This window comes from Anser cygnoides, chromosome 4 (genome assembly GCF_040182565.1).
Source record: "Anser cygnoides isolate HZ-2024a breed goose chromosome 4, Taihu_goose_T2T_genome, whole genome shotgun sequence".
NCBI lineage: Eukaryota > Metazoa > Chordata > Aves > Anseriformes > Anatidae > Anser > Anser cygnoides.
The window spans coordinates 70,728,839-70,742,912 of record NC_089876.1 but is presented as its reverse complement, the minus strand read 5'-3'; the positions used below and the strand labels follow the sequence as shown (position 1 = coordinate 70,742,912).

The 14,074-nt window shown below is 38.1% G+C and overlaps 1 protein-coding gene across 2 annotated transcripts in view; it reads right to left on the bottom strand.

The window, feature by feature from the left end:
• Positions 1-14,074, bottom strand: part of GRID2 (glutamate ionotropic receptor delta type subunit 2) — an 807,057-nt gene that overhangs the window by 239,721 nt on the left and 553,262 nt on the right. For both annotated transcript variants that reach the window (XM_066996365.1, XM_066996366.1), the window contains one exon: positions 8,609-8,662. In XM_066996365.1, coding sequence (XP_066852466.1) covers positions 8,609-8,662 — 54 coding nt within the window. The remainder of the gene's footprint in view (positions 1-8,608; positions 8,663-14,074) is intronic.

Here is a 14,074-nt window from a genome sequence, read left to right as displayed (position 1 = left end):
TAAGTGTTCATTTCCTAGAAACAGAATATCAAGAATGTGCAACTTAGTGAACATCATTTACCATAAGAGCAAAGAAAATGCATTAGAGCATTCCAGGTGTGTATGTGCTTGTTTATAGCAAAACCTAATTTAAAACCAACCTTTTACTCCATAGGGTACCTATTAAGGCTTACAGATGAACTCTCAGCTCCATGGACAAACACTTCAAAGGAAAAAATTACTAAATATATACACTAATATGTGAAACAAGCTTAAAAGATTAACTTTAAGGCAGGAACTTTAACTTAAGGAAATCAGAAAATAGTTCTTTACATAGTAAGAATTCCTGCACTTTGGCAACACAATATTTTACACCATTGAAAGATGTGACCCTCAGGGAATGCAGGGATAGATAGGAGGAGCACAGGCTCAGGGGCAACCACAACCAACTTCAACCTGCACATAAAAACTTGGCATTTGATATACACAGGCTGTTTCCGAGGACTTAAATAACTTCACCTGCAGTTTTCAAGGCAATCTGTGTCTATTTTTCTGCAAAGAAGGAGAAACAACGTATTAAACTGTTCAGCTTTTTTACATAGAATTTATTTTCCACCATACTTGTTTGTCCATAATCCATCTTAATAACAGAAGCTGATGCCCCAAAACTTCCCAGACATTTAACTTTGGGATAATTTACAGAATCACAGAATGGTTGAGATTGGAAGGGGCCTCCAGAGATCATCTAGTCCAACCCGCCCACCCAAGCAGGCACCTAGAACATATTACATAGGATTGTATCCAGTCAGGTTTTGAATATCTCCTGAGAGGTAGACTCCACCACCTCTCTGGGCAGCCTGTTCCAGTGCTCTGTGACCCAAACCCTAAAGAAGTTCTTCCTCATATGGTGATGAAACTGCCTGTGGTTCAATTTATACCCATTACCCCTTGTCCTCTCACTGGCCACCACTGAGAAAAGTTTGGCCCCATCCTCTTTACATTGTCCCCTCAGCTATTTGTAGAGGTTGATAAGATCCCCTCTCAATCTCCTCTTCTCTAGGCTAAACAGGTCCAGCTCACTTGGTCTTTCCTCAAAGGACAGATGCTCCAGTCCCTTAATCACCTTCATGACTCTACCCTGGACCCTCTTTAGATGTTCTGCTTCCCTCCTGTACTGGGGAGCCCAGCACTGCACACAATACTCCGGGTGTGGCCTCACCAGGGCTGAGTAGAGGGGGAGGATCACCTCTCTCGGCCTGCTGTCCATACTCCTCCTGATGCAGGCTAGGATCCCACTGGCATTCTTGGCCACAAGGGCACACTGCTGTCTCATGGTTAACTTGTTGTCCACCATGACCCCCGGGTTCCTCTCCAGAGCTTCACTCCAGCAGGTCAGCCCCCAACCTGTACTGGTGCCTGGGGTTATTCCTCCCTAGGTGCAGGACCCTGTACTTGCCGTTGTTGAACCTCGTGAGGTTCCCCTCTGCCCAACTCTCCAGCCTGTCCAGGTCCCTCTGAATGGCCGCACAGGCCTCTGTTGTGTCAGTCATTCTGCCAAACCTTGTATTGTCCGCAAACTTACTGAGGGTGCACTCCATCCCTTCATCCAGGTCACTGATGAGTAAGTTGAGTAGCACTGGATTCAGTACTGACCCCTGGGGGACACCGCTAGCCACAGGCCTAATTCCCCTGTACGGAAAGTGCTTGAGGAGCTCCCTTTAGCAGCCTGCATTTAAAATACCCTTGCATACACCTTCAATCTATTGAATATTTGATTCTCATTTGTGTATTTCTAGCTTCTCTTGAAAGGATTTTGCACTTTTGCACTGTTATGCCTGCAACTAAACACCATTGTCATTCTTGCCTCTAGTGTCCTGATCTCTAAACCCATTTCTTTGGAGAAAGCAGGAAATAGATTTGAATGCAAATTACAGACTCTTTATTGCGAAAAGGTGGCGAAGGCTTCTGAAAACAAAACTCTTCAAATACTGAGACAACTATCCTGTGTTTTTTTTTGTTGTTATTTGTTTTTTTTCCTGGGTCTTCAGTTAAAGTTTCTTGAATGTAGTCTTTTAGAACATCTGGTTTGGACATATTGGCATTTATTTTCTTTAAATCTCAGAAGAAAAACACGTGAGATGTAAATTTTAATTTCAGCTCTCTCAACTAAAGTAAAACTATTTTATTCCTTTTCACAGATTGCCATAGCTTTGAATGCATCTGTTATTAATGTTCCTTATGAAATATAGATTTTTCCACAAACAAAAATAACACATGGCATCAGCTGTGTCCACTGTAATATCTTGCATTTCCGGTCGATTAATCCTTAATGTACCATAGATAATGGTTTCTCTCAGCTTAAGATGCTGTCTTTTCATTTAGTTTGTATCATTTCACTAGCTGTAATGTTAAAAAAATATGCTGTTTTAGCAAAGCGTGTGTTATTTTAAAAATTCCTTTAATAAAATCAGAACGGAGAGTTCAAGAATCTTATCTTCATTTTAAACTATATCCTTTCTTGGAGCGTTTACAAGAAGTTTGTCTGGTTTCATTACATATTGTGACCAATCTGTAATAGCAAGACTATTAGAATGGTTTTAATAATGTAAAAAATTATACCTGCATGGTGATGTTACCTTGCTAAACAATACTGTAAAAGAGATTTTAACTTTCAGCTGCTCAAACATTTATCTTTTCTCTCTCAAAAGTGTATTTCTTTCTTCTGTAATCAGCATTTTTTATGCATTTTACTTATTAATTTGCTACCTCATATTTTTATACACCACCTGGGAACTAATAACAGAATACAAACACCACAGAGATTTTCTTGTGGTGCTAAGGTATAAACATCAATAGAATAATAACTGTCATTTTAAGTGCTGTGAGTTCCACTGATTATATCACAAATTCAAATTTTAGGTTAACTGGAAAGCAATGCCATGCAAACCCAAACTCAACTTCAGTCATTTGCTATGTATTTCTTTGTCATTTCTTAATACTTGGCACTGGCAGAGTGATGAGCCTTTTATATAATGACTCTCCAATATCATCTCTCATTCTTGAATTTTGGATCTGACTTAAGAAAACTATATAAAGCAACTATTGTATGAGAGGAAACAATTTTCATTTGCACTTCAAAGGAGGATACAGTATAATGATATGAGGATGGCAGATGATCTGTTATACAAGTACCAAATGTCAAAAAAATCACAAAGTTGGCCAAGTTGAACTGAGTTGGCACCTGTATAATTTTAGGTTAGGTTTTGTGGGTTTTTCTGGAAAGATCCAAAGTACAAGATATAGTTCCAAACCTTTCTTTTGTTGGTCTGAACTTGGAATAAGGGGGAGGTGGTCCTTCTTCAGATTGAATATGGATAAAATTAGATGTCCATTTCACCCTAGTAGACAAGCAAATAAAGAAAGGACTGCAATTTTAAATGAATAGGTCTTTGCAGATGAAATGGAAAAAGGGGGACTGAAGAGGATCATCTCAACATATTAGGCACAGACTCCAGTGGGAAATAAGACTGGGCATCCAGTGTATATTGCCATTCAGCTTGGTTTCTTTAAGATAAGCAATTTAGGTACAGAATTACTATTCACCATAGAGCAACTGTACAGTTACTGAGAGACATGGAGGGAAAGAATTTATCCACATTATTTATCTGCTCCTGTAATAAGCCCCAAACAAGAATCTTTCCTTATGGATGCATCTTAACTTTCATCCAAGATGCTTCCAGAGCTCATCATGTATTGGACATACCTTATTTTCCAGAAGTTACTTCTACTGCCATGTTCTCAGCACATCCTTAATCACACTCAGAGAGGGGAATATTTCTTCCTCCTCTGAAAGCTGGCTGCAGAGAGGACAAGCAGGGGCCACAGCAGGATGGGGGGGCTGTCCACACCCCCCCACCCCCCCTTTAGGCCTCTGAGCTGCCACTGTTCTTGCCTGGCAGGAGCAGTGGTGAGCATGACAGTACTTGTGCTATGCCCTTCCTGTATTCCTCGACACTTTCAAAAGAGGAGCAGTTGAGGGAAAGGTGCAAGCAGATGTAGCTCCAAGACAAGTAAAGAAACATCTTGACCTGCATAAGCGTTTGCCCCATTACATCTCCACAGAGTTTCTTAGATTCTGGGGAGGATGAAGAAAAAGCAAGGAGATAAGATGGAGAAAAAGGGGCAGAAAAAGAATCATACCTATTTTTAACTTTGACAGAGAAAATAATGTAAGAGCATTTGGAGAAAGTAAGGAAAGCCATTCCCATGTGCAGAATGTTCCCATGTCCATCAGCTCTAACCTGTCTGAAAAAAAGACCTGGGAGCTTTGTCATCAGTGTGAGAAGGAGGGTATACCAAACAAGGTGACATTTCACACTTGACTTGCTGTCACAGTTGAAAAACCCAAGGGCTGAAATGAGACTCTAACACTAATATTAATCAATTATCCACATTCAAATGTAGAATTACATGAGCTTCTGGAATTGAGCTATGATTTTTGGACCCAATCCTGCTGAAGTTCAGTGCTGGAGTTCAATGGGCCAAAACACAATGGAACTAGTTGAATGCATCAGTTGATGACCAGCCCTCTCCTATGAAAAACACATGGTCATCTGAAGGCAGGTTTTGAATGCAGCCTCATAGGTTTTCCATTACTCTCCTGTGCTACAACAGACAAACCTGTCACTGGATCTTTTCCAATAAACTGTTCTTTAAAATAGTTTTAGTTTTTTACACATGTTTCTCCTCAAAGGGGTTCTTCCAGACTCTGACACTTCCGGTAATTACAAACCTACTACTAACTTTCACCCTCACTTTATTCATGGTCAGTTTTGAACTCATTTATTTTTGTGGCAACCTTGTCCTCTGTATTCCTTGACAAGGATACATTTATTCACACTCGATATGTAAACAGAGAGCATATCCCCTTTCAGTCTTTATTTTCATAGGGTAACCAAGCCAACCTTTCCAGTCTCTTCTCACACAAATCAGCTTTTCTGTGCACTTGTTCTAGTTTTATTTTAATACAGTTGGTCATAGTCATGCATACTATTGCAGATGAAGCCCGACCAATCTTTTGTAGCAGCATTAATATTTTTACCTCCTGTATGGCTACTGTAGGCAGTGTAAAGTGTTTTAGAGTTACCTTGAGTAAACAATAGTAATAGAGAACTGGTGGCAGCCTTGGGCATATTATGATGTCCCTGAATGCTTTAACAAAGCAAAATGCTTGAGACAGAAATGGATTTAAAATTAAAAAAGGGACATTTCTTTCATTAAAAAAAAAAAAAAAAGAGCAGAGGAAGGAAAAGTGATGACAATCACAGAAATGTCCCTTCTTCGGTTCCACTAAATAAAATCTAGGCTTACTGTGCATTTGTGATTTAAGAGTAATAAAGAAATGTAATTTTACTACCCTGAGCTTTTCAAGGTTACACTTACTACTGTGCAGAGGAAAAGAAGAAAGCAGAGAGAAAGATAGGCAGGGAGAAAGAAAGAAATCCGTTCTCACATTTTGTTAACGCATATCTCATTACGATTACATTCAAATCTATGACTCCTGCAAATTTTAAATACAGAATTGTACCATCTGCTTTAAGGCCCTGAAGAAATAGGAACATTTATTTGGAGAGTGCTTCCTCAACTGAATGCACTGATCAGGCAGAAAAGATTTGTATTATTTGCAAAGGACTAATAAGATGTATTATGCTTTAGCAAATTATGAATCCTTTCATTTTATAGGAACAACCCCCCTCCTCCCACATATGCATTTTCGTTTTGATACAGTCTTCAAGCAAATTTTCTGTATTACCTAAAATAGCATCTAATGGTACTATAAAAATTAAGGAACTCTTTCTATGCATTACAGCATTTAAAGCAAGCAATTAAAATAACAGATGTTACTTCAAAAACCTAAGTAGATTCACAATCTCAAAGCTGAAGGTGGTATTTCCTTCCATGCTATTATACTCAGTATGCTGTATCCCCGTGGCACAGTGATGAAGGGGGAAAGACAGTTTATTTATGTCATGGCAAGGAATTTGTCATGTGTAGACTTTGCAAAACAATGCATTTTCACTCTATTAGAGCATCTTAAATTTTCAAACTAGGTGGCAAGAGAAGCATTGTTATAGTTACTTTGTTGACAGTGATCTTGCTAATACACGCACAAAATCATGGATGTCCATGTTCACTACAGAAGATTTGTGTAGCCAATTGCAGAAAAATGGGCAGAGCTCTCAGATCACTTCACAGTCATATGAAGTGCTGTGGTCATCAACAGTTAATGGCCAACCATATCAAAAGGACTGGATTTGAGTGTGAAGTATATTTTATATAATACACACTAGGGGTCCTGTAAATTATTCCATTTCCAAATCTTGCACTGTTGAAGCTAGGGGATTGTGATTTTAGTACTGAATTGGTAAACTGTTGCAATAAATAAATAATACCACGCAAGATTCATTATTGAGGAAATATTTATATTTCTGTGTAAATTGAATGTAGTGATTTGAACATAGTTTTCCTTTACCCGAAGGAAATGTAGAGCAAAACATGATTTCTTCCATATCATCAGCTAATCTTACTGCTAATCTGATCTTTGCATGCACAAAATATTGAGATTATTAGCATTTTGAAATCACAGAATATCCTGAGTTGGAAGGGATGCACAAGGATTATCAAGTCTAAATCCCAGAGTTAACAAACAGCGCTTGATAGTAAATTACTTAAGTGGGGATATGGATTTAGGTCCAGAAGCAGATGAAGCTGAGATAGCTGAAGAGTTTACTTTGCATGGCATTAAACATGTTCACGTTCATCAAAGATGACAGCTTTGAATGGGATACAGACAAGATTTTAATGACTATGATTTGCAGCATAGCTTGTAAGAATGAGCTTAATCTCAGCTTCCACCCATTTTACCTACAAAACTATAAAACAAAGAAGGGATGATGCGTGTGTCTTTGCATACATCACTCAGCTCTTCTAGCTGTGGGAGTCACAGCTGAAAGGACAAGTTTTGGAGCAGAGAAGACAGTTTAGAGTGGTAACCACTTTGATTGCTCTTCTGTTTTACCTGCTACAAGGTGCAAATAACTCTCAGAAAGCAAAATTTCTTCTATAGAGACACTAATTTCTGAATACAAAACATATAGAAAGTACGCATGCTGGGAATGGATCCTTGGTTTTAGTTTTGATTTTGAGATTGGAGGAGCTTGATGCATGTAAAAAGCATGCAAAAACCTTATTCTGGGCTCTGTCTAGGAACCTGTCTAGGAATTTCTTGATACTGAGTTTAACGGTTGACTTCTACTGATCTAGATTTGGCTCGTGTCTTTTTTAAAACTGATAACTCAGAAGAGTACAGATCAGCACTCCAATTGAAGAGACCTTTTACTGCAAGTGAATTTTAGTTTAATCTGACAGGAAAAATAAAATCTCTGTGCAGTTCACATGACCTTCTGTAGTTTAGAGTGGGGTTCTCAACCACTAAGGCCCACTCTATTCAGTGCTGAAGAACAAACAAAATCACTGGTCAGGAGCAATACAGGGTGCAAAGAAATAATTTTTCCTGAACCCAGCACTTAATGAGGCATAGTTTTCTCCACAGAAAATTGGCTTGAAATCCACTGGCCAAAGTACTATCTCACTGTAACACACTATACCTTACTATAACCTTGAAAAAAAAAGCTTCATATTAAGTTACCTTGCTACTAAGCACACTGCACTAATGAAAATCTATTAACTAGATAGGAAAACAGAAGTGCACAGTAAATCCGGAGAGCAGATCTGGAATTCACATGCAGTTTCTCCAAGCAATCTTTTATTCTGAGAACCTCAAGGAGATGCATGATCTACACATTAGGGGTGAGTTACCTCCTCTGGGAACCCAGCCATTCTGGACCTAAATTGCTTTTCAGAAAAGAAAATAAAAAAAATCTGAATGCCTTCAAATCTATGAACAACTGCATTGTTCAATGCTTTACATGCAAAACTACTACACATTGACTTGTCATAGTTTAGCTGACAAGTGTTCATGGAAGAACCTATTTCACAGTTTAAAAATAGGATCTCAGTTTAACCTCTTTTCTTTTCCTTCAGGAACACTGACATATGACCTGATTGAGAAGTCTACCAAAAAGCCTCCCACTGAGGTTTTGGGTACCAACCATGATTGAATTTTAGGGAAATTCTTATAGGAAAGGGAAAGATGGTATTTTTATTTTTATATTTTAATAAGTAATTAAAATATGAATGAAACACAAGCACTCCAGTAGAAAAGACCTGTTCTGCATGAAAAATGATCTTAAGGAGATCCTTTAAAACAGTCAGCTCAAGTCAAGACAAAAGTGAAAGCTCAAGATATTCAGTAGGAAATTTTTTTTTTTTGGTTTTCAGATTATTTTTCATTTATGCATTCAAGGACTTCTCTTTAAAATAGTCAAGACAAAACAACAAAATCCTAAACCTTGTCATTCTATTTCTATTAAATGTCCACCCTCTCAGCATGCCTGAACTTCGTTGTAGCTATTGCTTCCTGTTGGCAAATGCAAGATCGGCATAAATATTTGTCAGTAAGCCTGAAAACAGGGTTCATGGTTCACAGCAATGTTCACTTGACAGTTACCTCATTTATAATGATCCAGTGACAGTCAAAAGCAACCAAATTAGTCTCCACGACCTGAAATAGAGAACAAATCAGCTATCAGTCATCTTGCTTATGAAAACCAGAAAAAAATAAAAAATGAAATGGATGCTCTCTGCAAATGACAAAAAATGAAGCACATGCTCTTTAAGACCTTTGTTATTCAACTGAGGATAGAAAACCTTTAGTAAAATTCTGCAGAAGCATTTGTGTTATTGTTTGACTTGCTAATTAAAGTTGGAAAGTACATTTCACTGCTGGCATCACAGAAGAGAATATGTTTCAGTTGACTGAGGAGAAAATGAAATCGTTTTTGCCTTAATATTGTGTGGTGAGATGGAGCAACAGAGAGGAAGGCCGAAAATGAATATCAGACAACTCATGTCAGATTTTTGTACTCTTGCCTCTGAGGCCTTCCCAGTGCACACCTAGCATGGAAGCCTGTGAGCTGGAGAAAAAAAAAATATATAAGAATAAAAGCCAACAATCCTTATAGTAATTACACTTACAGAAACACTTACAGAAATGCAGAGTGGTGAGGAAAAAATTTTCTTGAGAAAGAGTGCTGTCACTAGAATGACGAATGATGGCCTGTCCCTGGCTATGCTCACAGAGGGCCTCAAATCCTTCTCCCATGCATCCTGTCCTTTCCTTTCCTGAAAAATTGTCTAGGAGATGCCTCCATGCTTGCCTGAAATTTTACTTCCTAACTCATTTTTCACTCAGCCCTGTTATTTCCCTTTTTGAATTCACTACACTTTTGTGGCAAGTCATACTTGATTCCCCTTTGCACTGGAAGCAAAGAGAAAAAAAATGCAAATGGTCTTCTTTCATTAGCTAGGAAAGAAATCATTGATTGGATGAAGACCAGTAAAACTATAGGAGAGGCTGGATGCCTTTATGTCTTTTTCTCGAAATGAAACTGAATTGGCATTGACACTGACACAGTTTTAAAACAAAGCTAATCTAATTTTGTTTGTATAATCACCATCTTGATTCACAGTTTAAAACCAGTGGATACTTAAAAGTCTTTTAAAATCTAGAAAGAAAAAAAAAAAGACAAAAACAGAAACAGGGCTTGGAACTTGCAGTGTTATAACGTTTAAATAGATGACTGGTGCTGGTCTGCTGCTGCTTGGATCATTGTACAGCAGGCATGTTTGCCTTTTAACAATGACCACCACTAATAGTAGTTGCCCAGGATGATTACAATTTATACTGTACAATGTCCAAAGGAGAACAGTTGAACTGGCTACAAACCTTAAAAGCAGCAAAAGACCCCCTACTGCTAACCTTCATTATTAATTCAGAGGCCATTAGAATTGGGGTCACTACTTATTTACTACAGTGACAGGCAAGATTGGAAATTCTGATCTAGAGAGACCGGGGAAAAAAAACAAGAGCAGCAGTATATGAACGGAGTTCTTATTTGAAACTCTCAGAGTGCCACTAAGAAATCAGGGGAAATGAAAGCCATGGCTGCTAATGTGCTCCCAGAAAATTTCAGTATTACTAGCAGTAGGAATCAGGATCCTCACTTTACTTGAAATTTAGATTTGTTGCTCTTTCTCTGTGGTGACAACAGCATATTTTGCCGTGTTCCTTTGATGTTTTCTTACATTCTCTACAGTAGGTGTCTACATGGCACATGGAAAGGAAAAGGAGAGAAAGTGAGTAAGAGATGGGGGGCATGACAACAGGACCTGAGCAGATGCTTGAGCTGGAGCATCGCTTGTAACCATCTCTCTCATATCAAACCAGCTGGAAGACAAATGCATCCAGGAAGACAGAAAAGTTAAAAACTGACACAACAGTAATCATAATGTTCTCGAGGCAGCATTTACTCCCAAGTTCCAAACTATAGAAAGTTTATGCCATTTACAACATAAGCAGTATCATTTACATTTACCATGAGACAAAACAAATCAACACCTGACTGAAGCAGAAACAATCCTGCTAGTCAATCTACATGTGTTTATGCTGGAAAGTAAGCAGAATTTCCAAAAACAAAAGTAGGTTTGAAAATCTGCCATTTTTTTCTGGTTCTTCTTTCCCTGCCAAATTTATTCCTCCAAACTTCTGGGTTCGGGACATCCCACCAGGGACAGTTATTCTGCCCTGACTACTGTGCTCAAGATGAGGTCTCCCAAGGTTCCTGTGGCTCTGAGACAACCTGTCAGAGGGACATCTTCAGAGTCAAGGCTCCTAGTGGTGTTAGGGAAATGAAAATGATTATGTTCCACAGAATACTCCTCAGCTCTTGCTCTGCTTCAAAATTGCACTCATCTGAATATTCAGAATGACGGAATCTTCTACAAAATGAATATTAACACTTTCCGTTCAGTTTTTACTAACAGTAAAAGTGGGGTTGATCACTTCTTTGTGCCTGAAACTTCTGCTGATCAGATTTTAATGCACTTTACCTTACATTAAAACTTTAGTTTAAGTTCATTTAGTTTTTTAAAAAAAATATTTGGTTACGTGTGACTACTTTGTCTAGTCTCTCAAATTTCAATTAGATAAGGACTTTACAACAGAGTAGGGTTTTAAGTCACAATTTTTATTCTACACAGCTCATAGAACACTTAAACTCGACTCTGCCTGGTCTCACTCAAACATCTCAGGCTAACCATAACGGATTTATTTGTAACTTGCAAAGCATAAGATGAAATATATCAGTTTTTTTTAGCTAAAATTGAAACTCCTCAGCAGAAAGATCATGTTTTATCCATTAAAGTTTATGCATTCATGAATCTATTTAATATTAAATCCATTTTCAAAAAGCTTGTGTCAAGCTGAGATGAACTTGTAATGTACTCAGAGACACTCAAACAAATATATTCTAAGTTTAGATGGGCTATGAATAGCCCATGATATAAGAATTCACTTTTCCTTTCAGTCTGTGACAAGTTGCTTTTTGGCATTTTCCTTAGCCAATACACCCAAAGCTTCCATTCAAAAACTTCTCATTTTGAAAGTGGTTGCTTAAAAATACAACTGATGATATCCCAAGAAAGTTGCTAAATATTATTATTAATAATAATAATATTGATGAAATACAGATTTACCTCTAAACTGGGACCTAGCATTCAACTGGCATTTCAGGACCATCTTTGTGTCCTTGGGCCATCTGGTCTTAACTGATGAAATCGTAAGTCACCCTGAAAACACTCACAGAAGAGCTGCCCATTTCAGCAGGATCAGGATGCTGTGTCTCAGTCACCTCTCAGCACCTCTCTTCTCCAAGCATGGCCAATATTTTTCGTTTAATCGACTCTGAAGTTGGGCGGTGCAGATTCTGACTATGTCCTTATGGCACTTCACTATTATCACTACCATTATTAATAGCCTTCTGATATTTTACAATTATTGTGCTTTCTAAGTTTTTCAGTGTGTTAGGAGAATGCACAGGCACAGCCACTGTTTTACAGAAAAATAAATACAATACTACGTGTGTCCTTCCTTCAGTTTTGAAGCTTGAAACAAGTTGTTCAATCCTGAAGTTTTCTTCAAACACCAGTAGTAATCATACGCATAATCTGTCAGAAGATTCTCTCAATCAGCAGTTATTAAGCATATGTTTACAAGTTCCTGAATACATTAAATCAGTCAAAAAAAATAATAAATTTAAAGCTAGCAGCAACACAGCCTAGCTCCAATTATCCAGCAAAACAGTGGCATGTCTTTACAGTCATGACACAATGTTCCATAATGCCCTTGTCTTTCTACCGAGTTTGCTGTTTTGTTTACTTAGAAAGCCACTGCATCTTCACTTGGAAGGGATGATAATAAATAACATTACTGTTTAAAAAAAAAAAAAAAAGAGCTTGTCTGGTTCTGCTAAAATTGATCCTAACCAAAAAGCACATACAACATAGTCATAGAAACCTTCATAGAAACAACTTCATTACATACTCCTGTTGAAGCTAATATGTTCAAAAAGTTGAAATGTATCTGTTATCTGAGTGACAATCTTTTTGTTGTTGAAATTCACATCTGCATGCATATCAAATGAGCTGGCATGAACTTGCGTTTTGTGCCAGGGAACAATGAATGTACAAAATAACACTTGCAAAGGCATAAGGGCATTAATGAAAAAGAAATCTGATATCCTGCATATTAGAAGCAATAAAAAAATTTGATGGGGGCGTGTAGGAGCTAGGGACCTCAAGACCCCAACTGTTTGAATATGATGCAAGTTTCAGATTCATCTGCTTGTTCTGCTGGCTCTGTGACAAGAAGCAAGAGCTGTGCACTCAGGAAAGGCAAGGGACAGATTGGAAATTTCCATATGAGACAGAAGGCAGGTGACCGTATTGTTTATATAGCTCACCTCTTAAGATGAAACTGAGAAAAACTATGGTGTGCATTCATAACGATGGCAGAACAACAAAATCCTACACAGATATTAAATGGCAGGGAGCTAACCCTTTCCGAAAAGGAATAAAACCATACACATATTGACAAATTCTTTTTTCATACTTATCTAGGGGAAATCATGCAAGAATCCAGCTGTGGTTTACTAGGCACACAAAGCTATACTCAACACAGCAGGCTCTCTAAACATAAATATAGCTGGTAGCTGAGAGACTATTAAGACACAGTACTGTATATGGTTATCCCATTCTTACTCTTCTTTAGGCATTCATTTATGGAAGCTTTTAGAGATAAGACCCTGAAGTAGTCTTTGGCCTAACCCAACATGGCTGCTAGACAATATTTTGCTTTATTAACTGATGAATCATATTAGCAGTAGCTGGAAGCAGCAGAAACGTCTCAATTCTGTATCAACTGTTGTGTAGTTCAGACTACTTATTGAGAGGGTAAATATTTGAAACTGGCTGGCTGCCTTTCTGATGTTCACAATGAAAACAATACTAAATAAAACATTTTGTGCTGTTGAGGTGGCGTTTCCAGTGTGCTGCTGAGTGCCTTCACTGCAGGAATGTGCATAAGCAGATGAACTCCTGTATGAAGTGGGGAGCTGCATCCTTGCAGTCCAATGGCCAAAGCAACTCACACAGTTCTGTCTCACCCAACTAAATCAGGGAACAAGCAGAGAATGGCCAATAGAGCCAACAACTTAAATGAACAATTTCTATTTTTTGCCATTCAGCATTTGTTCATTTATAGGCTGCTAGTATTTACTGACATATCACATAATTCTCCAATTGTAAGAGCTAAAGCAGTATGTGGGCAGGCCAGTTCTGAAACAGACTATATAAAATTGTGGAAAAACTAAAAAAAAGATTCATTCTCTACCCACTCAACCACTGCTCAGCTTGAGAGTTCACACCGGAGTATTTGAAAACACTGTGTCATTAGTTGCGTAAATCCTGCAGCAAACAAAATAGCCTGTCGAGTATGGAGTGCTATCCACAGCAGTAGATATAAAAGATCATTCTTAACATCTTTGTAACTTCAGAAATGCGCTCATGTCAAACTCCA